The 26,872-nt window shown below is 45.8% G+C and overlaps 1 protein-coding gene across 18 annotated transcripts in view; it reads right to left on the bottom strand.

The window, feature by feature from the left end:
- PPP6R3 (protein phosphatase 6 regulatory subunit 3) overlaps positions 1–26,872 on the bottom strand; it is a 140,005-nt gene that overhangs the window by 35,281 nt on the left and 77,852 nt on the right. For all 18 annotated transcript variants that reach the window (XM_045066044.1, XM_045066050.1, XM_045066056.1 and 15 more), the window contains 7 exons: positions 24,757–24,869; positions 20,630–20,743; positions 9,872–10,001; positions 7,844–7,996; positions 5,722–5,871; positions 4,614–4,678; positions 1,448–1,563 (listed from right to left, as the gene is read on the bottom strand). In XM_045066044.1, coding sequence (XP_044921979.1) covers positions 1,448–1,563; positions 4,614–4,678; positions 5,722–5,871; positions 7,844–7,996; positions 9,872–10,001; positions 20,630–20,743; positions 24,757–24,869 — 841 coding nt within the window. The remainder of the gene's footprint in view (positions 1–1,447; positions 1,564–4,613; positions 4,679–5,721; positions 5,872–7,843; positions 7,997–9,871; positions 10,002–20,629; positions 20,744–24,756; positions 24,870–26,872) is intronic.

Here is a 26,872-nt window from a genome sequence, read left to right as displayed (position 1 = left end):
AGGGAAAGCTGTCTTTTCCATGAACATTCAAGTTCAGGAAATGCTGCCAGTGCAAGGTCCTGCACACTCGTCAGATGCTGTGACTGGCATCTGGCCAGTGAATGCTCCAGGGAACCCAGTCTGGCTGTTTCCTAAATGTCTGTGCCCACAGGCCAACATGTAGATACATATGCAATAGTGAAATTCTATCCACTATGAAAACTTTATTTATTTTTAAAGATTTTATTTATTGACAGAGAGACAGAGAGAGAAGCAGACTCCCTGCCCAGCAGGGAGCCTGACGTGGGCATGACAACTGAGACTCAGAGATGGCCATTTGAGCCAAAGGCAGACGCTTCAACGACTGGGCTACCAGGCACCCCTCCAGAGAAGTTAAAAAGAAAAAAGAAAAAAAAAAAAAAGATACACAAATCCTTTTTCTGAGAAAAAGGAACGGCTATAATCTTGAAGGCCTTGGGAGAGTGGCCTTCTGACGAGTGTGGTTTCCACGTGCACGCCTGTGTCCCTCCCGCGCCATCTGCAGAGCAACTTTGGGAAAACAAAGGCCAATCTAACGCATGGGACCATTTCTCCATGGAAAGAACATCCGTTGTGATGGTCTGGCTTGTCCCGCTCTCAAGAAGCCAAATTACAGTGGGGCAAGCCCCAGCTTCCCCCTCCTGGGAGCAACTCTTTCAGCTCATGCTCCACAGGCAAAAGCCTCTCAAACACACACACATACTTTAAAGACAAAGAGAAGGCCAGACCGGGGAAACAACGTCCAGTTTTAGCAGGTCGAGTCGGACGAGTGCGGCAGCACATGGGTTAAAGGCCTTCACAGGCCTGGCCTGTGAAGTCACAGGACTGGCCCACGTCCTGGAGTCCACGGAGCTCTCAGGGCTCTCGGTTTAGAAAGACTCACAGCCTGGGCACACACGTGAGAGGCACCTGCAATTTCTTCCCAGGAACCTCGGGCTGATGACATGTCAACGCTGGGACAGAAGCCATCCTTCAGTGCCCACCATCCCTCGCCTCAATGGGAGAGAGCCGGCAGACATGCGGATCTGTGTGTTCACATCCCAGCTAAAGGCACTCAATGCACAGGCTACGTAGGGCCTTTCAGAAGAAAATAAAAAGTGTGCATGATCACAGCTCAAGTGAGTCAACGGCCAGGCCGCAGGGACCCTGTGCACACCCGAGCAGCGCACAGAGCAGGCTCCTCGAGCGCGAGAGGGTAGCGCGGCCAAGCCTGCCGATACCCGCTAAAAGGACTGCAGGCATGAGACAGCAAAGACCTACACTGTTCAAACACACTCTCAAGAACTTCATTCAGACCTTCAGATAATTTGCAAAGTATAAAGAAACTCCACAGACTGCTATTAAAAACATCATAAATACTTCCACTTTACCCTTAAATTCTTAACCCAATCCAACAGAAATACAACAAACTTTCATGACGCACACACACCTTTGAGCAGCTGCTGGACTAACGCACTGTTGGGGCCCTTCTCAGTGCTGTGCACGATGCAGTTGGCTATCCTCGTCAGGTGGCCCATGTAGCCGTGCCGGCGACCTCCCTCGGCCCTGGTGTGGGAGAGGACAGAGTTAGACTCCTGATCACACGGGTCATGAAGCAGCTTAGTAAATACAGTGGGCGGCAGCAATCATTCTAAAAACGGAGGCCCTAAAGATGAGAATGGAGGGAAAAGGAGGAGCCGGAGTCACCTGGTCGGGCAGGGCTGGGAGCGGCAGAAATGCTCTGCTCCAGCATGACATGGTGGCCACGCTGGGCGAGGTTTATTCCACATACAAACCCATCATTAATCTTCAATTTTATCTTACCTTTAAAAAACAGCCCAAGCATTCACTGATGCCTAATGTTTTTGTGACTTTCCTTTGTATCTTTTTTTTTTTTAATAAGATTTTATTTATTTGACAGACAGAGATCACAAGTAGGCAGGACGGGGGGAAAGCCAGCTTTCTGCTGAGCAAAGAGCCTGATTCGGGGCTCGATCCCAGGACCCTGAGATCATGACCTGAGCCAAAGGCAGAGGCTTAACCCACTGAGCCACCCAGGCGCCCCGATTTCCTTTGTATCTTTTTATGAAACTATTTTTCAGAATTTAAAAAGACTGCAGGAATGTAAGGTGAGAATTTTGCTAAAAAATATCAAATCTTCATAATCTCAGCTCAATTAATAGACATAATTGCCTACCAGTGGCATTTCTCAAGTTAAAACAATGGCTGGTTTTGAGATTTGGCCAAGGTGAGGCAAGGGGTACTTAGCTGGTGTTGGGCCTGCACCGCACCTGGAACATCTGTACATCAATTACTCCCACCCCTTTCCCCTGATTTAGGGTTTACGCTTCCTGACCAGGACCCATCTTTACTAAATCCACCCACCAATGTCTCTCCCTCTCTTTCTCTTTATTAGGGGGGAGGGAACAGCGGGAGAGAAAGAATCTCAAACAGGCTCCACACCTAGCACGGAGACCTGATTTCCCAGCCCCAAGATCATGACCTGAACTGGAACCAAGAGCAGTACATTTAACTGACTGAGCCACTCAAGTGCCCCAAGTCTACCCATTCATTTTATTTTCTTAAGATTTATTTATTGGGGGGGGGGGCATGGAGGAGAGATGGGAGGAGAAGGAGAGCCCAATGCAGACTCTGCACTGACTGTGGAGTCTGACCGAGGGTTCGATCCCATGATGCCGAGATCATGACCTGAGCGGAAACGGAGTCAGATGCTCAATGAGCTGCGCCCCAGGCACCCTCCAAACCCACCTATTTAGACAACCGTTCACATTGCTGTGAATTCTCTACTTGACCCAAAAAGACTTTGCTTAGCAGACAGAAGGGAACAAACTGAAGAGATTTCTGTTTAAAGGGACAATCTTTCAGGAGCCGCTAAAAAAGCTGTACTATGCTTGAAGGCTTGCCTTCATGCCTACTCCGTTTTTCTGAAAAATAGAATATCTACTAATAATCTTACAAGGTCTGGGGACAGCTAAGGATCAGAGACACAGAACTGATCTCAACAGAGCTGCTAAGAACCTCCTCTGGTTTCACAAGAAGGTCTCAGGCCCCTGCATTACTGGCAGGCAATTTCTCGGTCAGATGCTGCACCCATGCTCCCACAAGTGAAAACGAAGGCCCACCTGCCAGGGTTTTGCCCCAAGGCTCTTGTCGTCCTTTAGGTTTCTGGGATAAGGAAACCTTAGAAAAACTCTTTCAGGACCCTCCCCCTCCCAACCCGCGGGTCTGTTAATAGTCAAGCCTCCGGAGGACGGAGCTGAGGGGAAACAGAGCACACGGAGAGCAAGGGAGGTCAGGCCATGCACGAGGGGGCGAACATGGGGTCAAACACAAAACCAGAGACGTTGATCTGGCCACACACAGCACCCCCAAGGGAGCTTCATTTGGAAGAATGTATCCGAAGTCCTCTGAGACGAGCCCCCGGCCACACTCGAACTAAACGCAGGTGTCCCAGAGTCAGGGGAGAATCTCGTCGGTGCCAGCAGGCACTCTTTAAAGACCAAACCTAACACAGGCTAATAAAGCTGACACCTCCCTTTAGCTCCTAGACCTTCCAGCCGCCACAAGAGAAGTCTGAACAAGAAAACTCCTGGCACAGGTTCAATTATGAAGGCACACGAGATGAGCTTTTGGGCCGAAGAGATGCTCTGAGCCGCACCACAGTGCTTACACTAAGTGCACGCATTCACCCGAGCGCCTAGAAACGTGTACAGAAGGGTGAGCTTCCACCTCGAGAACTGCACCTCAGTAAACCCGACTTACAAAACAAACGCAAGAAGCATGTCCTCAGGGTAGTCCCCAAACACACACTGTGCCCGCCTCAGAGTCTACGGGCTGCTATAAAGGCCCCCAGGGCACAGGAGAGGAAAAGATCCATGTGGAAAACTAATTACCCGTATCAATGCTCAAGTAATCTTGCCAATCAGCTAATGGCAATTTTCTCCCCACCGCCTTTTTTTAAAAAGATTTTATTTATTTATTTGAGACAGAGCCGGAGAGAGAGAGAAAGCACAAGCAGGGGAACAACAGAGGCAGAGGGAGAAGCAGGCTTCCTGCTGAGCAGGAATCCTGATGTGGGGCTTGATCCCAGGACCCCGGCAACATGACCTGAGCTGAGGGCAGACGCTTCACCGACTGAGCCACCCAGGTGTCCTAGCGAACGGAAATTTTCTAAACAAAAATTACTAGGCCAACTTCCCACCCCCTCCTCCCATGCATGAAGTGACTCTGTCTACAGTGAGTCCATGGGGTAAGCAGGACGAACCTGCTAAGTTAAAGCATCCACACAGAGGACTTGGCTTTATGACTCTTGCCTTTAGCCTCTGTAGTATTCCTGCCAGAAAAACAGCTATTCAAAAAGGGCCAGAAGTTTCAAAGGCAGCCAGCCCCTGGATTCCCCTGTAGAGAGGCAGAAAGACAGGGCACTCTCAAAATAATCAGAAAAAGATCTGCTATGATAAATAATCTGGAAGTCCCAAGACAACCATTTGTAACTATAAAGTGGGCTGGTACCACGTTAATTATTTTCTCTGGCAGATCTTTTCTTCAAATTAAAAAATCACACTGGATTTTCTATGGAAGAACAATTTACTTACTGTTTCTTCTCATTCATTTCCCAGGCATCCAGTATCCGTTCTATTAGCTGACATTTTTGAAAAAGCTGAATAAAAAGGAATATTCCAGTTAACTCATATACAAGTGTCAAAGTGGCAAAATTGTAAAGTACGACAGAACGCTATTCGAATAGAACAGTGGCGTGCATTACCCAGCAAGCTAAATCTAGCTGCAAATTGCTGGTTTTAGCATACGCAGTGCACTAATAAATATACTCAAGGCCGCCGGGACACTACAGGGACCCGAGACCAGACCCGCACCTCCCGCAGCATGGCCTGGGAAGCAATACTGCAAACACCGCCCCAGGTGAGCAGCGGACCTAAAGCGAAGCCAGGTTTTATTAGCCGTGAAAAGCGAGCTCAGAAATACAGAGCCTGAACAAAATGCAAAAGGAATCAAGAGGATGAGGCCCTGGCCAGTCTGGCCGGTCTCTGTCTAGGAATCTGAGCAACCCTCGTCCTTCGGGACTGGCGGCGCCTGCTCCGGCAAACCCCAGCGCCGCGCAATGCCCTGGGGATGTGCACAGCGTCAGTGCTCTTTCCCTTCCGCCTGCTACTCCAGGGACTAGCCTCTCCCGGCTCCCAGGTTTGGCAGGAAGCCAGCGTGAGCTAGGGAAGCGCACACAATCACACAACTTGGGAGCAAGGAGAAATGAGAAGGCTGACTCAGTGAAAACCTCTCGTGTTTAACAAAAGGAAACAGACCCACAGAAGAGGCTCAGCGCGGCACGAAGCCCGCCTCTGCCACGCTCCTGTCCTGTGCTCAGCCCACAAACTAAAACTGGCACGCCGAACAACTCTTTAAACGCTTTCTGTAGTCGCTCAATTTCTACGGTTCTTTCAATCTCCAGAAGATTTCTAAATCTTCAAGTTGACTGTTTTTAGCAAATAAGTAGACCACTTAGACGTTTTTCCTGAAAGTTCATCTAATGGCTGTTTGTCCAGGAGATGACTCACAGAATCAGGGGCCAACAGTGAGACGAATACAGGAGTTAAATGCCCTGACCTTGAACTCTGATTCATTCCACACCACTCGAGTGGGAAAACGCTATAACCAGGAGCAGCAGCAAAGAGACCCCGGGAAGCTTACGTGTTTCAGTAACAAATTGTCACCAGTGGAGTCCTGGTCAGTAATTGTGCTATTTTCTGTATTTTCAAAAGGGCTTGCAAGGATCAGTGCGATACAGATTTCCACTTGTGTGTGTAAGAAGTTATTCCACGTGTACTTGAAGAACATGTCCTACAAAAAAGAAAAACGCTTTCTTTTATTCAGTTACTTCAATGTTTAAAGCCATTATTCTAATACCTTTCCCAAACAGTGGTTTAATAAAATAAACATGGTATGTTGTTAGTCCAATAGGACTCATTAAAAGGAACACAAGTTTACTTTAAAGGGGGTCTGGAAAGCTACTACACAGACTAAATAGCACATCTGCTCTTTCCACATGCCAGCATTTGCACAGAATCCAGGAGAAAACAACAATGAACAAGGGAAGACAACAGTTAGTTCCTCAAAGAGATAGTATTTTTCTACATTTTCCATAATAAAAGGTATTAAGTTTAGTTAACTTCCAAAACTTTTTGAAGAAATTTCCGAGTTTTGTTTGGACTCAACAAACGTGTGCAAGACATGGGGTTAGGTGCAATGTGGGAGACAGACAGACAGAAAGTCTCCAATTTCAAGGAACGCACAGCCTGAGTGTGAATAAGCACTTGGTTCTAACCACTCAGGCCTTTGGAACTCCTGGAACTATCAGTGAACGGAGCAAGAGAAGACAGGTCTGAGAAGGGTGACATGTGGACCTCCTCCAAGTACATGGGTTTCCAGATTGCTCGAAAAGCTGACAGTACCACAAAAAGGAAAGACAATTTCGAACAGCACAAACTGCATCAAGTATATATTCAGGACATTCTTTGAGTCTGCTTATCTAAACTCAAAAGAAAAAGGAAATGATTAATGACCCATTTAGCAGTTTTGTCAAATTTGCTGTCACTCAAAAGTAGTTCTAAAGATTAACAACAGAATGAGTTAACAATAGTTGCACACTTACTATCAGCAAGATTAGAGGCTACTAACTGACGACTTCAGGGACAGGGGAAGAAAGTTATGTGCCTCGAGTTTTATACACCAGTCAGAGGGCAGGGCAAAAACTATGTCCCCAGGGGTAGCAGTTAAGTTCACCAAAGAGACTGTGTCCTTAAATGTTTTGTCTCGCTCCAACACATTCCTGTTCTCTATCCCTATACTGCCATCACTTAACCCAAAGCTGAAATATAACTAAAAGCATCTAATGATAGCCAGTGGCACACGGTCTGGTTGATAAAACAAGCACTCGTTGGAAACTGACTGTGAATTCAAATCTTGGCTCCACCACTTACCGGCCACAGAGTATGTCCCCTCTGTGGCCATGATCTGCAAAAAACAGATCATCTCTCTCACAAAGGCATCTACAGCCCGCATCAGCCAAGAGAGGTGTATAAATGCACATTACCATGTCTTCTGTGTAGGGTGCAAACAGCCCAAACTCCCCCCAATGTACGCTGTGGCCAGCTGTCTCACGACACCTGCTAAGCGTTAGCCCTTGTGCCTTCTGCGCTGGCAGGTGGCAGGACAGACAAAGCAAGCGCAGCTACCAGGGCTAAGTCTGTGGATTCTAAGCACACACCTGGGAACTGGGAAACTCAAGGGTGAGGGAAATCCAGGTAATTCCTGAGCTCTCCGTTTCTGCCTCCACTAACAAGCAGTCTAATAGCTGTGTGTGTTAAGGAAGAATCTGAACTCCAATCGAAAGACCACATACTGATACGTTATACAGATCTGTGTCAGTACAAAGACGATAAACACTTGTCCCTTTGCTAATTAGGACAAGAGAACGATGCTGTCACCAGCAGCCATTTATCGCTGACACAATCCCCTGGGGAAGGGGACTACACTCAATCACCAGAGCCAGGCGGCGCTGCTTGGGAGAGAAGTCTACATCTGAGTCATCTCTGAAATTTTCTGTTGCACTTCTTTACACAAAGCGCTTACAAATACTGAAAACTCAAGAGCATTAGAAACTGACCATGTACTCCAGACAAGAACCGTATAAAAGAGCATTCATGCTCAGAACAAGAAGAGTCTCGGACAAACAGTGCCAATTTGTGAGGTTTTAACGCGCTGTATATCCATAAACCATCATGGGCAAATTATCTCTCGGGGGCAATCTTACCAATATGACCCCAATGCTGTTCAGCTCCATGAGGTCCTCGTTGATGCTGCTGGTGTTTGTCTGAAGGAGGCTGGAGATCAACCTGATCACATTCAACCGGGTGTTCCCCACCGGAGGGTCCAGCACACCCCACGTGGTCTTCATCACGCTTTTCTGAGGAAGAAGCAGCTTTCTGATTAAATCCAGTTCGGTAAACAAACAAGAGGGGGAGGAGGGTGTGCTAATTCGAAACACTAGGCACACGGACCCTGCAGACCGCGTGGCCTGAGGTTCACATCTGAAGGAAAAGCCAAAGCTGATTTTGAGATCTTCAAAACATGACGCAATAACCAAGAGGGGAATCAAGTAATTCCCCTGGACGAGGAATTCCACAGGAAATCCGGTGTCCCCGCTTCAACATTCCAAACGCCACAGGAAAAAAGCAAAAAGCTGCAGAAGTTTGTGGGGATGAAAGTGCAATCAATACTCCAAACCCGACCAGAAACTGCATCTGACAAGTTAAAGTGGTTCGGGAACGCGGTCTGCAATCTTCGCACAATCTGTGAGAAAAATGCAAACTCAGAAGTTGCTTCTGGATCACAGCGCTGACGCTTGATCAACTTCCAACCTGTTACTGGCCATAAAAGGGAATCTCTATACTTTGGTCGCAGAAGACAGACCCAGGACACTTGAGAATCTCACAGGTGTGAGAGGAAAGGGTGGGGAATTCTAACCCAGCATCGAGGCTGCCTTTTTCCCGATTCCTCTGCCCGCTCCTCTCAAGGCCGAATGGAGTCGGAAGGTTCTCACTTGGACTCCTGCAAGGCAGCTCCGACCAAGAGACGCGTGAGAAAGCTTCAGGAATCTACTCGTACATGCCACGTAGCAAAACCACACACAGAACTGAACTCACGGACTCCGCTTCTCCTAAATAAATCCTTTTCTTTCCTCACTCTCCCACGCTGCTTCTCACGTCTGCCAGGAAGGACACCACTGACCACAACCATTACCCACCGGCAGAGGCACCGTCCCGGAGCGTGAACGCCAAGCGCTCTGGCCCGCACCCAGCACCGGCTGAACACAGACAAGACAACAGGACACTGGTGGCATCAGCCGTCTGAAGAGATCAACTGAAGCTGAACTCGACTCTCTGCATCAAGGACACAAATGATTCTGTGTTCCCCCTCCACAAACGCTAAACTCCATCGAAAGCACCTCACGTAGAAGGGAAAAACTACGATCTTCAATTCCCAACACCCTGCAGAGGAGATGCCTCAGAGACACGTACTACAGCAGTTAGGCCACTGCTGGCGATGACCGAGGGCAGGAGGAAAAAGGGAAATGTCAGAACTGGTGCCAGCAGGGGACCCCTCACAGACCTGCGTCTTCCACAGAGTCTAACAGGAAGAGCTCCTGACCCTGACCTTAATCTCCGCACCGCGCCCGAGGGCTGGGAAGCAGCAGCGGTTAGCACTTGGGGTCTGTGGACAGCGCTGCCTCATGGGGCCTGCCACCCGTGCTCTCGGCAGGCTCCCTGAGTAAAGTCGCTGCGGATTAGCAAGCTGGTGCTCCCCAAGGAAACACTAGCACTCCGAGTCACGCTCCGCCGACTAGTCCTTCAACAAGGTATCTGTCCATCAGACTGACCCACCCTCCAACTCTGAATAAGGCAACTCAGTCTCAAGGATCAGTTCCTAAAAGATTAACTTAAACTCAAAAGTGAAAACAACACAGTGTGAGGACTGTTTATTTTACCGGCGTAAAAGTACCCAGAATTTATAGAAAGAAAGAAAAGCTTTGTTTCCGAAATAGATAAATATTTTGCTTATTTTTAATTCTACTCCATTCATCAATACGGACACTACATCAGATAAAAGCCAATTAAAAACCAGCTCGAAAGCAGTAACAGCTGGAAGGGCTGGTCTGTACATGCTGGAGGTCATCACCAGTTCCATTCCCCACAAGGTCATCTACTTTCTAACAAGTGTGTGAACCAAATTACTGACCTGGCCAGCCATGACCCGGCCATGCTTAAGGTAGCTGCCCTACCTTGGGTGGCTCAAGCAGGAGTTCGTGAAAAGATCCAAGTCTTCCTCGGATAGCTTCCAGAACACTCTTGTTGACTGAACAAGCCGAATGACTCATGCCTGGTGGACAGATCTCTATATGGCCTTCAAATCTTAAAACAAAGCAAGTTAATTTTAATATAATTTCATAACAAATTAAGGTGTTCCCTATCAGCATGTAGGTAGATCCATACAAGCTACATAAATATGATTAGATCAACATTTCTGGAGCGATAGGAAGAGGGTCTAACACAAGCTTGCTGGGGAGCAGCCACAGGGCCTGCGACCCACAGGCCTACAGAGTCGAGAAGTTACATGTGATTCCTTCCCATCCTCCCAAACCTTCTACGCCCTTTATACCTGATACCAACAGCAGGTCTCTACCAGGAGGCGTGGAAAGAGAAAGGGATCAGATCCCTGAACTGGAGGGCACACCGCACTGTGTGCTATTTGGGATGCTGATAGTCAACAAGCCTGTATCTGTTCCATACAGTTTTCCTTGGGTAACCAACACTGTTTCCTATTTAAAAAGCATAAGTCACTCTGCCCCATAAAGCTCACTCTGCACTCATTTTAATCTACTGCTGACAGGAGAACCCATTACGAGTAAAATGAGGCGTGCAATCCCAATGGGCCTTAATGACCACATGCGCCACAGGGTCTCGAAGTGGGAGGAGGAAGGACCTAAGGGGGGGGGGGGGTCCTAAGAATGTAGGTGTGGCTTGTCAGCTGGGAATCAGGGCAAACCAGTAGTCCAGGACGCAGCGGCAGAGCCCCGGCCCTGGATCCCTACGCACTAGCTGTGTGTTCCCCTACGGACACCGGGTGCGTCTACACGGTCTCTCCGGGGCCCACCGCGGAGGGGTGCACTCACGCAAAGCTGGAGAGCGGCTATTAGGACACTTTCTGAAAGCACTCCACACGTGTAGACCGTTTCTAATTCAGAGCCGCACATAACGGCATTGGGAAATTCGATGGAGGGAAAGGGGAATGGGAAGAACTTTTGCTCTGGTGCTTTTCATGTTTAGGGGTTTAGAAAATAACTGATATGGCCCAATACAGCTTTTATCACAGTTTCTATCCATGGAGCCATGCTCAGAAGTTCCTTACAAGCCCATAATTCTAAGAGTATGTATACACTTCTCCTCTAGTATTTTAATTCATCTGGAACTTATTTTTCACACAAAACAGGTACAGATACGGTACTTCTCAAATGGTGAGACACCTTCTAAACCGCATTCATAAAAAATCCACATTTCCCGCCTTACGTGAAAAAGCATACAAAACCATATACTAGAATTCCTTAAGCACTCATATAAACCTTATTTGTTCATTTAATAAATACTTCGTGAGCATCATTTTCTACACCAGCTCTGACTCAGGCGCTAGCCCGTATCCGCAGTGTGGAACGAACTGCTGCCTCACCGCCACGGTCATTCAACCAGTGATGCGCGTGTGACGCACAGGAGGCCGCTTCATCACTGGTACGCTCGGCATCTCCCGGCTGCTCTCACACTTTCACTCCTCCAGATGTGTGTAAGAATTCACCAACTCCAAAACAAAAACCACGCTGATGTTTCCAAGCAGAACTATGTTCAATCCAGACTGCGTTACATGTGGAAAGGCACGAGAAGTGCTGAATGTTTTCCGTATGAGAGTGCGTTCCTTCTCGCGGCTGAAGGTGCCACAGCCTCTTCATCCGGTTACCAGTTTAAGGACACTCTGGACTGTTTACAGTTTTGTGTGATTATGGAAAAGGCAACATAAACATTCACTCACAGTCTTGAGGGATACGTTTTCCTTGTGACAATACCTAAGAGACCGCTGGGTAATACAATGAACAGCTACGGAACTCGGTACGAACCGTGGACCGCTTTGAGAAAGCGGTCCTAGGACTCTCCGTCCCCAACAGGAACGTGCGGGACCTCCAGCCGTTCTCCGCGGTCGCTAGCACTGAGGACTCCCTGTCTGGCTTGTTTGGCTTGGTTGTGCAGTGGGCAGAACAGTGCCCCCGCCCCGCCAAAGAGGTCTACACTAATCCCTACAGCTTGTGAATGTTACCTTGACTAAAGAAGTAATTAATTAAGGATCTTGCGATGAGATTATCCCGGATTATCCAGATGGCCCCTAAATGACATCCCAAATGTCCTCCAAAGAGAGGAGACACAGACACATAGACAGAAGGTGATGTAAAGAAGGAGAGAGGTGGCCACAAGTCAAAAAAGGCCAACAGCCACTGAAGCTGGAAGAGGCAGAGGATGAACGCCCACTAGTGTCCCCGGACGCAGGTGGCACTGCTCACAGCCTGATCCTGGACCCTCAGCATTCAGAGAGAGAGAGGAACTTCTGCTGCTTTAAGCCACGGTCTGTGGTAATTTGTTACAGCAGCCACAGGAAAGAAATACAAGTTCAAAAGGTGCAGCACAGCATTTCAATGGGGTTTTAACTTGAACTTCAGTGATGACAAATGACAGCCATTTGTCATGTGTGTATCTGCTACACAAATACATTTTACTTATTAAGTGCTCAAATCTTTTGACCTTAAAAACTGGGCTGTCTTCCTTGTTATTAAAGTTTTGAGTGTTCTTAAGTCCTTTCCCAGACACATGATTTGGAAATATTCTGACAGTCTGTGGCTCTTTTTCCTTTCACAAGTTTTTTGTTTTTTGTTTTTTTTTTAAAGATTTATTTATTTTAGAAAGTGTATGTGTGAGAGTGAACAAGAGAGTTCCAGCAGGAGGAGGGGCAGAGGGAGAGAAATCTTCAAGCAGACTCCGCACTGAGCACAGAGCTGGAGGACATAGGGCTTAATCCCTGGATCCTGAGACCACAGCCAAAGCCGAAATCAAGAGCCGGATGTTCAACCGAGCCGCCCAGGCGCCCCACAACAGAGTCTCTCAAAGAGCATTTGATGGGGATGCCTGGGTGGCTCAGTCAGTTAAGCCGCTGCCTTCAGCTCAGGTCATGATCCTAAGGTCCTGGGATGGAGTCCCGCGTCGGGCTCCTTGCTCAGTCGGGAGCCTGCTTCTCTCTCTGCCTCTGCCTGCAGCTCTGTGTGCACACGCTTGCTCGAGCACTTTCTCTCTCTCTCATTCTGAGATAAATAAATAATTTTTTTTTTAAAGAGCATTTTATGAAATCCGCGTTATCAGCTTTTGTTTTATGGGTCGGGCTTTGGTGATAAACATCTACAAAATCTCTGCCTAACATAGCCCATGGACCTCCTTCTACCTTCTCCTAGAACATCATAGTTCTGGGATTTACATTTAGCCCTAGGATTCATTTTGAGGTAGCTTCTGCGTAATGGGCAAGGCACACACTGAGGCCCCTCACCCTTTTTCTGCAGATGGATGTACTAGCACCATGTGTGGAAAAGGCAGCTCTACACTGAACTGCCTCCACATCTCTGTCGAAAACCAGCTGACCACATACCGCGAGGGCCTGCTCCTGGACTGTTTTGTTCAGTGATCTGTGTGTCTATCCTTTCGTTTGGTCCCGACTACCGCAGCCTTAGATCAGAGAGTGCCAGCACTCCAATTCTGCTTTTCTCTTTCAAAACTATTCTGGCTACTGTATTTCCTTTGAATTTCCATGTAAGTTTTAGAATGAGCTTGCTAATTTCTATAGAAATTAGCAGACTCCTGCTCTGATTTGGACTGGAATTATACAGACACTCCAGATCAGCCTGGGGAGAAGTGGCCTCCCACCAACACTGAACTTTCTAAACCATGAACGCAGCAGCTCTCTCCATTTACCAGGCACTCTTCCAGCCCGTCAATACTGAGCAGTGTATCTGTAAACAGATGTATATCCAGCTGTTTTGTTTTCCCTGTGCTACAGTAAACAGTATTTCATAAAAATTCCAAATTCCAGTTGTTTGTTGCTATTATAAAGAAATACAACTCATTTTGGAATACTGACCTTATTACATCTTATAATTTTGCTATATTTACTTGTTAGTTCTACGAAGTTATTTTGTGTATTTTTTTAGGATTTTCTATGAAGACAATCCTGACCTCTGCAAACAGATTCAGTTTTCTGTCTTCCTCTCCTGCCTTACTATGCGGGCTGGGACTGGCAATGGTGAAGATCCTTGCAATGTTTCTTGATTTTATCATTTCAGTCTCCGATCATTAAGAACGCTATCAACTATGGACTTGTTTTTAACGGAAGCCTTATCAATTTCTAAGATCCCATCCATTACTAATTTACTAAGAGGTTTTCATTATAAAGGAATTTACTGAAATGACTGGTCTTTCCTCTTTAATCTGTTAGTATGAGTTACATAGACTGATTTTTTTCACTGAGACTTTATTTTTACAGAGCAGTTTTAAGTTCACAGTAAAGTGGAGGGGAAGGTACAGAGATTGTCCCCACATGCGCACAGCCGCCCCCATTACCAACACCCCCTACCTCACCCCCACAGCGGTCTGTTTCAATCACTGAACCCACCAACGACGCAACATAATCACCCAAAGTCTACAGTCAACCATCACAGTTCATTCTCGGTGTTGAACATTCCAGGGATTTACACAAACGTATGCCAACACGTACCCATCACTGTGGCATCATGCTATTTTCACGGTCCTAAAAGTCCTCTATGCTCTGCCTTTTCATCTCCCCACTGCGAACCCCTCATCTTTTCATGGTCCCCCCAGTTCTCCGTTATCCTGAAAGTCATGTATTTGGAATCATATAGTTTGTAGTCTTTGCACTGGCTTCTTTCCCTTAGTAATCTACATTCAAGGTTCTTTGGTGTCTTTTGAAGGCCTGACAGCTCATTCTTTTTGGCACTGAGTAATATTTGTTTGGATATACCATGATTTATTTACCTACTCACCTACTGAAGGACACCTTGGTTGTTTCCAAGTTTTGACAAGTGTGAATAAAACTGCCATAAATACCCATGTGCAGGTTTTTGTGTGAAATCAGTTTTCAACTCCTTTCGGTGAATACCAAGGAGCTGGATTATATTTAGTTTTGTGAAAAGCTGTCAAACTGTCTTCTATAGTGGCTGTACCATTCTGCGTCCCCACGAGCCACAAATAAGAGTTCCTGTTAATCCACAATCTCACCTGCCCCTGGTGGTGTCCATCTTCTGGATTTTGGCCATTCTCACTAACTGATCTGGGAAGGGTGAACGAGCCTCGCATTCCCAAGATAAACCACAGCTGGTCATGATATATTGTCTTTTTAATACACTGCCGCGTCTAATTTGCTAATACTTTCTTGAGGAATTCTGCATCTAGGCTCCTGCGTAATTGTGGTGGTTTTCTTCCCTGTAATATTTTGGTCTAGTTTCCAAGTAATGATGGCCTCCTAAGAGGAGCTGGAAAACGTCCTCTTTTCCATGTTCTTGAAGTTCCTTAGATCTTCGGAGGAATTCACCAATGAAGCCAATCTGGGCCAAGAGTTTCCTTTGTTGGAAGCTTGTAAATGGGAATTCAATTTTGCTACGGCTGTTTACCTATTACTTTCTGCAGTGAGCTTTGGCAGTACTCCTCCTTTAAGGAAGCTACCCATCCCCTCTAACTCACTGAAACTGTCACCTGAGTTATTTAGAGTATCCTCTTACTATTAATGTCTGTGTGAATGCAGTTATGCCCTCTCCTCCACTCCTGCAATTTGTAATGAGGATCTTTTCTACATTTTCTTCATTAATCTGGCTAGAGATTAACTGATTTTATTGATCCTTTCAAAGAAAGAACATTTAGGTCTCACTGATTTTCTGCATTATTTTTCCCTTCTCAATCTCTCTGATTGTTTTCTGCTCTTATCTTTATTAATTCCTCCCTTCTGCTCGCTATGGGTTCTTCTGCTCTTTCTTCACCAGTTTCTTAAGGTGGGAACTTAGATCCCAGACACAAAACTTTGTCTTCCTTAAACTCTGTCTTCCTTTCTTAACATTTAATGGGGTGCCTGGATGGCTCAGTGGGGTAAGCCTCTGGCTTTGGCTCGGGTCGTGATCACGGGGTCCTGGGATGGAGGCCCGCATCGGCCTCTCTGCTCAGCGGGGAGCCTGTTTCCCCCTCTCTCTGTCTGCCTCTCTGCCTACTTGTGATTTCTCTCTCTTAAATAAATAAAAATATTTAAACTATATATATACAAACATTTAATGCTAGAACTTTCCTCCTTCTACTCTCACTTCATTCCACAAATCCTAATGTGCCCCATTTCCATTATCAGTTAGTTCAAAATGTTTTCTCATTTCTCTTAATTTCCTCTTCGACCCTGGGGTTATTTATTAAAGTGTGTTGCTTCATTCCAGCAATCTTTTTCTATTGATTTCTAGTTTAAACCCATTATGGTCTGAATTAATACTGTGTATATTATTTTAACTCATTATGGTTTGTTTCATGGCTGAGACTCTGGTCTACCCTGATAAAAGTCCCATGTGCATTTGAAAAGACTGTGCACTGTGATGTGGCCACGGCAAGGCTCTGCAAGGGTCACTCGGGCAGCCCAGTTGCCACTGCTGCTCCAGCTTCTGCATTCCCACCGGCCTTCTCTCCAGATGCTCTCTTCATTTCTATCAGAACCGTTCCCGACTGACAGAAAACTTGCAAAGGTGGTACACAGTATTCCCACATAACCCACACCCGGTTTCCCGTTATTATTATTGTACACTAGTATGACACAAGTCCCAATAAACCATGGGTGATACATAGAATCCACACTTTATTCAGATTTCCTCAGTTTCCACCTGCAGGCCTTTCTTCATTTTGGAGCCCACCTAAGACATTGCATTATATTTAGTTGTCATGTCTCCTTCACTCCTCTTGGCTGTGACAGTTACTCAGGCTTCACTGGTTAGGTATTTTGCAGAATGTCCCTTCACTGGAATCCGTCTTATGTTTTCCTCATGATCACAGGGTCTCTGAGACAGAGACCACAGGTAAGATGTCATTGTTACTACCCCGTGAAAAAAAGTGCAAACTGTCAACAGCACTTAGCGCTGGCTCATCACTTTGATTATCCAGCTGAGGAAGTGTCTGCCAGAGTCACTGACAAGTTGCTCTTTTTGTTACCTTTCCACAAAGAACTCTTTGGAAGGAGTCACAGCGCATGGTCTACACTGAGAAGAGGGCAGTTTAGTTCTTCCCCTTTGAGGAGGAAGCATTTACATGAACCATTTGAAATTCTTCTCCAGGGGACATCTGTCCCATCTCCTCCATTTATTTCTAACAGTACGAACCAGTGCAGATTCTGTACTTCGGGTACTAAGACAACACAGCTTTACTTTATTGTACCAATTATTATGCTGTTGTCACTGATTGTGTGAATCAGCTTTGGCCAATGAAAGCTCTTTCAGCCGGCTCCTGCGTTCCTCTGACATAACCCCTGCCACTTACACTGCAAAGTTTTGTAGTTTTAATACTTCCTTATTTCTGTACTACGCGATGCTCTAGGCTCCTCTTGCCCCCATCACAGGAATGGCCATTTCTCCAAGGAGCTCTGGTTCCTCTCTCTGGAGAATGGTGTGAGAAACCAAGATCTGGGCACTCACCCTCTTTTCCAGTGGCGTATCGCTACTTATAGACCCTTGTAGCTCACAAACCAAGTGTTTTTGGTTTAACTCTTCATGGTCCAATGTAGATAATTTCTAATGTCCCATTACTGATTCCTTCCTCAAGTCAGTCCAAGTTCACCAATAAGCTCACAGGCACTGTCCATTTCTGCTGTGGTTTCTAGTTCTGGCATTTCCTATGCTCTTCCCTCACTCTGCTGAAAGCCCCCACCTGTTTACATACTGTTCCTTTTCCCCCATAATCTTTTAACATATTTATCGGTTATTTTAAATTCCACTGTCAGACAGTTCCAGCATTTTAAAATCTTTTTCTACTGACTACTCGTACTCATAGTTTTTTGAGATTCCTTTTATCTTGTTTATCTTTTTGGTTGTTTTTGATTGAAAGGTGGGCAAGTTGTGTAGGGCAGTATAAGCCAATGTAAACATTATTTCTGGAACCAACACATCTCTTTCTCTCTAGACCTTCAGCATAGGGTTTAAATCAATCTGAGGTCAACAGCTGAGCTAGGTTTGCTAGGACTGATTCCCCTCAGCGTATTACAGACTTCAAATGCGTCTCAAGTTACTCTGTATTTATAGTTAAGGCTGGTTTGCCAAGTTTCTCTCCACATCACACTTTAGCTTACTCTTAGCTGAAGCTAAGCCCTTTAGGCTTGTTCCTGAGCCTGACAAAGACACCCCCCCCCAGCCTTACCTCCATCAGCTGACTGTTGCTGTTACTGGAGGCCTGATGGAATGGGGGCAGCAGGGAAAGGTGTCGTTTTGGGTTAGCCTGTCTTAGGCAGCTAAAGGGTCCCTAACTCTCACTGACCCTCCTTCAGTGGGGATCTCTAATCATTAGAGCCCAGAATGTATCCCTGCCTCTCTCATGGCCTAGAAGATTTTTTCCTGATCCCTTCTTCCCACTGCAAATGGTCTTCACCAGTGTCTTCACCTGTGTCTTTATGACCACAGGATTTTTGCTTTGTGGCCCAAGAGCTTCGTACCATACGAGACAGGGGAAGGATTATAGTGGGGACATGTGCATTTCCCCTGAAGACTGCTGCTGTTTCCTGAGGCCCATTTTGCAAGGACACTTTCTCTGGTATTCTCAGCCTGCCCCCCCACCACCGCTTCCCCGAGAACAGCTTACAGGTTTGTGCAAACTCCCCTGGCATCTAGAACTCTCAGGTGTCTCTGACCTCCTTGTCCCCTAGGGAGCTCCAGGAGTGGCCTAGCCTACTACTGTTCTGCATTTATAGAAAACGTACCTGAACCCTTAATTTCACTAAGATGAAAAATGAAACTATGAAAGTACCCCAGCTCCTTGGTGTAAGGCCAAGAGCTAATACCATCTCCTTATTTCTTGAGTTTTATTAAAATAATCTAAAATGTATTGTTTTATTCCAACACGTAACTTATTCAATTATTCATTCTGAATATTTAATCTTCACATTCATACGAGTAATTTTCAAACCCTATTCACTTCATTTATCACCACTTTTGTAAGTATTATTCCCTTAAGTTCTTTAATATTTTGTTTGGTTTTGGTCGAGTCCAGCTTCAGGTACTTCTTGCCAGGACAGAAGCCAGATGGAATGCTGAGGTCGCTGAGGTCACAGAGGTCGGGGCAGGCCTGCTCTGCCCGCACGTGTCCCACAGTCAGCAGCAGTACGCCGGGGCACAGTCCTGCCCTCTGCTTTCCGTCTTTATTTAGCTTCACATACGAGAGGCCTGGTAATCTGATTTGCTTTGTGGTTAACCCATTTTTTCTTATCCAGATACTTCAAAGATCTGTCCTTTCTTCTTGGGACTCATAAATCTCATCGGGAAAAACCTAAAATCTGAGTGCCTCCCCCCCCATTCCGTTTAAATTTAATCTTGCTTGTAGCATTTTGTCACTTTCTGATCTGAAGACAAGTTCCTTCTGGTCAGAAATGTCCTTCTACTGTTTTTCTTACTGTTTTATCTTCTCTGCTCTAGATTGTACAACTGATTCTGTGTTTCCTTTCTTCCATTTGCGAAGATGTACCTTTTTTCTCAGATTTATTCCCTTCTCAAGTCAGGGGAGTTGACAGAAGCCTCACAGCACCATTTCAGGTGCATTCAAACCATCCAAGGAGACGGCACAACGGCCGTGAAGCACGAGGAGCAGGATGACAGGCCCGCACCACCTGATGAAGACCTTAAAAGTCACCGGTAACATTCTTTACAACAGAGTGTGCAGGAGAAGATGTAGACATGGTCATAACCGCAGAAACAATCCCCAAAGTACAAGATCTTCGAAGCACTGCTCCCAAACTGCCTTCCATTGCCGCTGACCAAACACTAACCAAACCGGGAACAGAGGTCAGGAATTTGGGAAACGGAATGACTATGTTCACTACTTTGCCTGAACCCGATACGACACCATGAAAAGTACATCCAGAAACCTTGGATGGCCGGGATTTTCCTATGCTGACAGCAGCCTCCTCTGTCCTCTTCACGCCCTCTGGTTCGCTGGACAAATCTAACAGTGAGTGAGAAAATACAAACTCTAATCTCTAAACCACATATTCTCGGAGCGCTCACATATACCCACCTCTTCAAACCCTCATGCTCCAGGGAACAAATAAGAAAATTCTGACAATCTGTAAGTGAATTAGCACCGAACATAAATTGCCAAGAGTAACATGACCAACATCATCTGGCTGGTCCAGGGCACATACATGGGAAGAGCAGACTGTATTTCTGATTCTGAAACACTTGGCCCCAATTTTTCCTTCAAGGTCGCAAGCCCTCTGCCCACCCATTTGAAAGCAGCCTCACGAACCGCAGGGCCCTTACATGTGAAATCCCTGAAGAGCCCATCGGAAGACTCAAGTCAGCATGTGCAGAAAAGAATCACAAGACAGGAAGCATTCCTGAACTGCCATCTGAACGGGACAGCACAATTCTCTTGTGTTACACATTTTGTTCACGACACCTCTTATTGTAGCTACTTCTCGTAACAACTGCAAATACCCAAACACTGCCAGTGCCCAGTGCTCACCAAACACTATCTTCAACCACATCCCTACAGCCCACCTCGGCTGAAACTAAGTCAGAGTTCTTACGGTGGAGACATGCTCAGCACCTGCAGTTTAAGGGCAAGAGACCAAAGCTTATCAACCAACAACTTTTATCAGTTTCTAGGAAATCTAAAAGCAAAACAAAATGGCTCAGCGTTTGTAAGACAAAAGGAAAGCTTACGTGGGCCGTCGCGTCTCCAGCAAAGTCAGCAGTATCTGGATTGCACTGACTATGGCTGATTCATTTTTCTCCTTGTGGAAAATATTTGATAGAAGCTGCTCTATAATTTCTTGCCTAGGGAAACAAATCAACAGTCAGGTGCTAATTGTAACATTAACAGTAATGTCAGATTAATTAACAGTAATGTCAGAGAAAAAGAGCATGGTAGCAGTAAGGCAAGTACTCTCTAAAAGGTTCAACCCCACTTGGGCATATCTGTTTCCTGTAACAACATTTTACTTTTAATACATTTATGAAACCAGACAAGTGATCCTGCTTATTCCAAAACCGAACTCTCCCACAGGTACTCTCCTACTCCCTCCCCTCAGCAGAGTCACCTGGGCCCTGCTTGCCTCCGATCTTGTCGAGAGCCAACAAGTATTTCCAGACTGGAAGTCACCTCCCACTCCAATCAGGGTGCTGGTGGTGGCGGCTGTGGGTGGTAAGAAAATCTGGAGCTCCTCACCCCACAAAATGAGGGGACTTTTTCAAAAAGGCTAATTATAACCCATAAATGTCTTCCCACAAAAGCATTAATGTATAATTAACTAAGATCTAAAACATGTAAAAGATCAATTGTTGCATTTCACCCTACAATTAAAATTGGTCAATCAAAATAACATGGAGGCAAGAAGCAGATCTGCCTGAACTAGAGCCAAAACGTTCTCTACAGGCTCTTCCCATTACACACTCAAGGCCACGATGAATGTAAAACACAAGGGTAACTTGTCAGGTAATTTATATGGACGTTCTCAAGGAAGGTCTCAGTGTCTTAGGATCTTGGTAATTTTCAGAATCCGAGTGGTTGGAAACCTGGGACCACCCTCACCCTCACAACGGGACACACAGCTGGGCTGCCCCTGCCGCTCACCCAGCAGAGACACCAGCCACCCCGCAGTACAGTTCAGTTCACTGCGACCCAACACCAGTCCCCTTGCCAGGCTAAGGCAGCAAGTAGGACAGAATCTCCTTTGTATTTGGGGGAAGCAAATAAAACTGGTATCTAAGCTAACTTCAGAGGATCCCTCCCCCCGCCCCCTGCCTTGCTGGAAGAAGCTTTCAACTACCAGACCGGCACTAAAATGGTGAGACCTTCACCCAAAACAGCACTATAAAAATCACTCAACACACAGTAAGTCTACAGAACGAATACTAGGCCTGAGACTGGCCTCTAGAAAACAGGCAGCTTTTTCACGGGAAATACATCTGTTTTTCAAAGAGCAGCCTCACGCCACAGGAGAGTATGGACCCAGCGTCCAAGCGCAGCCTCACGCCACAGGAGAGTATGGACCCAGCGTCCAGGCGCAGATGTCCACCTTCTCGTTCCAGAGGAATGTTCTTCCTTATCACAAGTGCGTCACAGGCTCACAGACACTGACGCCTGAGGGAGTGGCTCCCAGAGAGGCCCTCCCTAGCTCATGGCTTCATCAGTCGCCTACAACCATGAAAGCGTCCCACTAATGGACAAAATGATATGATAACCAGCAAAACTCGGATGGTCAAGATGTTAACATACAGCTGAACTGTATTATGAGTCTTATCTAAACACAAGAATATCAGCCGCTACAGAAGGAATCACGAACCAAAGGACCGAGCTGCTCAGACAGGGTAAAACGAGCGCTTTCGTATTCCTTCAACAGTAAAAGCATTTATTTACACGTCAGAGAAATGGATTTTTTTTTTCACATTTAAAAAAACCCAAGTTCTCGGATCAGCATTAGTAAACTCCCCACAGGAGCTGCTCTACACACGAAGCCCTGCAAGGACTTTACCAGGTCTTGAGACTCCGGCGCACTTTTGTTTTGACTGCTTTGTACACGGGTAGTCAGAGGAACGCAACCTGGCCCGACTGAGATCAAACTCCAACTCATTCTAAGCTCCTTTGTATCAAGAATCAATGCGGCACAGTCCAACCTTCTCTAACACAACTGGTTTTAAAGGAATTTTAGACTTTTGAAGAATTCCAGAGCCACTAAACTGCATATACTCAATTTAAGCCCTGACTGCTACCCAAGCTAATCGCTGCCTAACACTCGCATCCATTTTCCCAGGGACCTGTTGGTACGTCTGCCCATCTTGACCATCCTCTCTAACCTGAGCTCGTTTCGAACTTTTGTTTACGTGCTACAGCACACATACACTTAAGTGTTTATACATACTGTGGCACCCCAACTGTGGGCTGTTAGGCCATATAAAGAGCTGGGTCATCTGAATACTATGTACGGCCAGCAGATTGGCCTAATAATACAATATTGCTCTATTTCTCAGTTTATCAAATATTGTACATTATCACCTAGTAATACATCAGCCATACACAAATGCTATTATGATTAATAAGTTTACCAAACCCGTAGAAGCCTTTGGTCACTGTGTATTTTCTTTATCAATAGCTACTGAAAGAATCACCGTAACACGGAAGCATGTCTGATTATACTACAGGGGGATGGTTCTCATTCTCAAGAAGGATGCAGGAGGCACTGCTGTACAGTAAGTTTCCCCACTGCCAACTCCGGTGATATCCTCAGACCCCTAACTCATCGTGACCATGATTCTGAAGACATTTACTCCAACGAATATTCAATAATCCCAATTCTTGCCATGTATGGTTCCGTTTAGAGCTGCCTGATCACTGGGACTAAAGACACAGTCTGAACTGTACAACTGGGCCCTACCCAGGCTCCAGGGCCACACTCCCCAGGAAAGAGGCTCCGGGAGTGCTGAAACTCAGCACGAACTGCTGCCCGGTCCTGCATCTGGGGGAAACCTGCGGTCCCAGATGGCCGCTGCACTTGAACTGTAACGAGTGTGAACTGACCTGTCCTAAGTGTAAAATACACGTTGGCTTTCCAAAACTCTGGCAAAGAAAAGAATGTATAATACCTCAGTGATTTTTTTTTTTTAAATAAGCATCTGTTCAAATATTTTTAACAATTTAATATATTATTAAAATTAATTTCACCTATTTTTTACTTGAATGTGGCCACTACATCATTTAAAATGACATCTGAGGGGCGCCGGGGTGGCTCAGTGGGTTAAAATGACATCTGACTTTTCTTTCTATTAGACAATGCTGTCATGAACCATGAGACTGATGGTGTTCAACCTTTTTTTTTAACCTACTCAAAGGGCAATTTTATATGGTTGAACCTTACACTACTATAATTACTAGTATTTGAATGTGGAATGTCTTATATTTACAAAAAGAGTATATATGCCCTAGTGCCAAGAATAACAGAAGTGGAGAAGGAAACTGACGTTTTACCTAGAAGCTGATAATTTAAGTTTCGCTTACTTCAGAGAATCAGTCAAATCCTTTCCTGGGAAAATACAACTCTACTTCTCAGATGACAGACTTTAAAAATGATACCACGTCTCTAATTTGCTCCTCGCTCTTCTCACTGGGGGCACGCAGACCCAATGTGTGCCCGTGTGCAACGGCAGGTATTCCTTCCGAAAATGCGCGAATCTAGAGAAGCTAGTATCCATGGGCTGGCCATGCACAAATTTCAAAACAGCACACCATCCTCCTCCTATTTTCCACCCAAACATGAGATGGCTGCTCACAAGGAATCGTCTCAAAATAAGAACAGAGCAGTACACAGACAAAAAACACACAAGGCTTGTAACCCTTCGAATCAGGTCTGGTCAGGTCGCCCCCAGTCAGCTGCAAAGGCACAGTAAATCCTAAGAAGAACTTCTGGTAAAATCCTTGACCATGATGGGTCAAATCAGTTTGCGTATGAAATTATTCTTCACCAAAGACCTGCGGAGCAGTAACCCACACTCAGCACGCACTACCCCATCTTACGACAGCTTAACGGAATTCTAGTTTATAGCTATTTCAAAAGCTCCAAGTCTACGCATAAATGTCATTTCTTTACATTCTTACCCTGCGGGTGTCCACTGGGCATCACAAATGGCTGAGATCGGATAAGCCGGTCCTCCCCCCACCCAAGGGTATCTTGCAGGGTCATGATTCCCACAGATGGAGGACTTACCAACCACTCACACTGGTAACACAACAAATAGCATCAATTAAAAAAAAAAAAAAAGATAAGAAAAAAGAACAAGAACAATTTTAAACATACTTTTCTAGAGTGGCAAGCAGGGGATCTGGTTCTGTACTGTTCTGAATTTGTAACATCTGGTCTCTGCTCAGGCGAACAATTTCACAAAGTGACTGTGAAGCATTTGAATGCCGCTAAGGGAAAAAAGTACAATTTTAACTATAAAACACGTCAAATGTCAAGTTTATAACAAAACGTTATCGAGTAAATTGCTTAAGAAATAACACAAATTAACACTGGCCATTAAGAAGCTGCGGTGAGTAAAACGTCAAGCTCAGAAGAAGGAATGTAGGTTAAAAAAAGAAGAAGAAGAAGGAACACAGGTAGACACAAGACTACCTGATCCTGCCAGGCCAACGAGCTTCACTAACAATACTGCACAGAAGAGATCACTATGTGTAGGGACATGGCATCAAAGTTCTGGCAAGGAGGGGCGCCTGGGTGGCTCAGTGGCTTAAAGCCTCTGCCTTCAGCTTGGGTCATGATCCCAGGGTCCTGGGATTGAGCCCCAGATGGAGCTCTCTGCTCAGCAGGGAGCCTGCTTCCTCCTCTCTCTCTGCCTGCCTCTCTGCCTGCTTGTGATCTCCAATAAATAAATAAAATCTTTAAAAAAAAAACAAAAAACAAAGTTCTGGCAAGGAAAAATTTCTACAACTGAGAACTTGAAAACAATACATCCCCCCAAAACACAGCTGACCTTTGAACAACATGGGTTTGAACCACACAAGTTCACTTCCACAAAGATTTTCTTAATACGTACAGTACTTATTTAAACGTATTTTCTCTTGGGATTTTCTTAGTAACATTTTTTCTCTAACTTGCTTTACTGTAAGAACATGGGATGTAATACATACACAAAATATGTGTTAACTGATGGGCTGCCTTATTGGTAAGGCTTATGGCCAACAGCAGTCTATTATCAGTTAAGTTTTATGGAGTCGAAAGCTTTACATGGATTTTCGATTTCATGGGGGGTTGGCACCCCAACCCCTATGTTGTTCAAAGGTCAACTCTTTCTATTTTTATCAGCATGGAAGCTGATAAATCACCTTTTAAATCAGCACTGATTTAAATTTAAAAAAAAAAAAAAAAAGCAAATATAGCTTTCTGGAATATACCAAAGGGCAAGAAATACTGTATCGTCTCCCAGTGTACAGTGTGTTTACCTCACAGGAAAATCTAAGATCTTAGCACCCAAATGCATTCTGCTCTGTGGCACGTGGCACTGGGCACCGCCCACAGACAGAGCAGTTGGAGCCCAAGACAGGCAGGGAGTGATGTCCAGCAGAGATGACAACACACACCAGGGTAGCAAGTCCACTGACTAGAATTAGAGGAGTCAAATCGTTCCTTAGTAAGTATCAACTGGTCCGTATGACTTCAGCATGTGACTTATCACTTAATAAAAAACAGAAGTTATCAACGGGACTGTCCAGAGGCAAAATTAACTTTCTTACAAGTCAGGCAAAGAAGCTGTTAATGCTCCAAATGCTTTGTCCTTTAGAAAAGAAAAAGAAGAAGAGCTGCACACGGGCTTCCCCTGAGCCCTGCAGACTGGCATGATTTCCTATTGAGCAATCAGCTCTTCTGTCTGAGAATGTGCAAACCTAGCAACAGGCAAGCCTTGCCCATGGACGTGTATGCCCTGTGAAGGGGACAGGCCACGCTCCCATCATCACTCTCCACAGCCTGCACCGGCCACACCTGAATCACACGGGAGCAGCACTCTGGAAGCATCCAACGCCCGCCCTGGGCACAGGAGGCGCTACCAGCCCCACCAGCTCGCAGGCCCCTGCTGCGCAGGGCTGCTCCCACCGCAGCAGCCGACGCAGGCGCACACCGGGCTGTGTTCTGAATGTTAACAGAACAAACCACAGATGCACTATCCCAAAGGGAACCAACAGCACCTTTAGTGGTTAACTTTTTATGAATTTTAAATATAAATTCCAGGTATCAAAGTATCTGAATACACCCAAGGAGGAGGGGCTAAATCAAGCTTTATACGCAGGAATATCCTCTGAGTACCTTTGCCCCTTTGTCGTCCTCCTCCACCGTCTTACTCTTCAATCTAACTGGCAACTTAAGGCACACGGGAAGGTCCCCTGACCTCCCCACAACACAGCCCGCACATCTACTA

Source organism: Mustela putorius, unplaced genomic scaffold (genome assembly GCF_011764305.1).
Source record: "Mustela putorius furo isolate JIRA1106 unplaced genomic scaffold, ASM1176430v1.1 tig00000127_pilon_pilon_pilon, whole genome shotgun sequence".
NCBI classification, from domain to species: domain Eukaryota; kingdom Metazoa; phylum Chordata; class Mammalia; order Carnivora; family Mustelidae; genus Mustela; species Mustela putorius.
The sequence above is the reverse complement of the archived record's forward strand: the minus strand, read 5'-3'. Positions and strand labels throughout refer to the sequence as shown.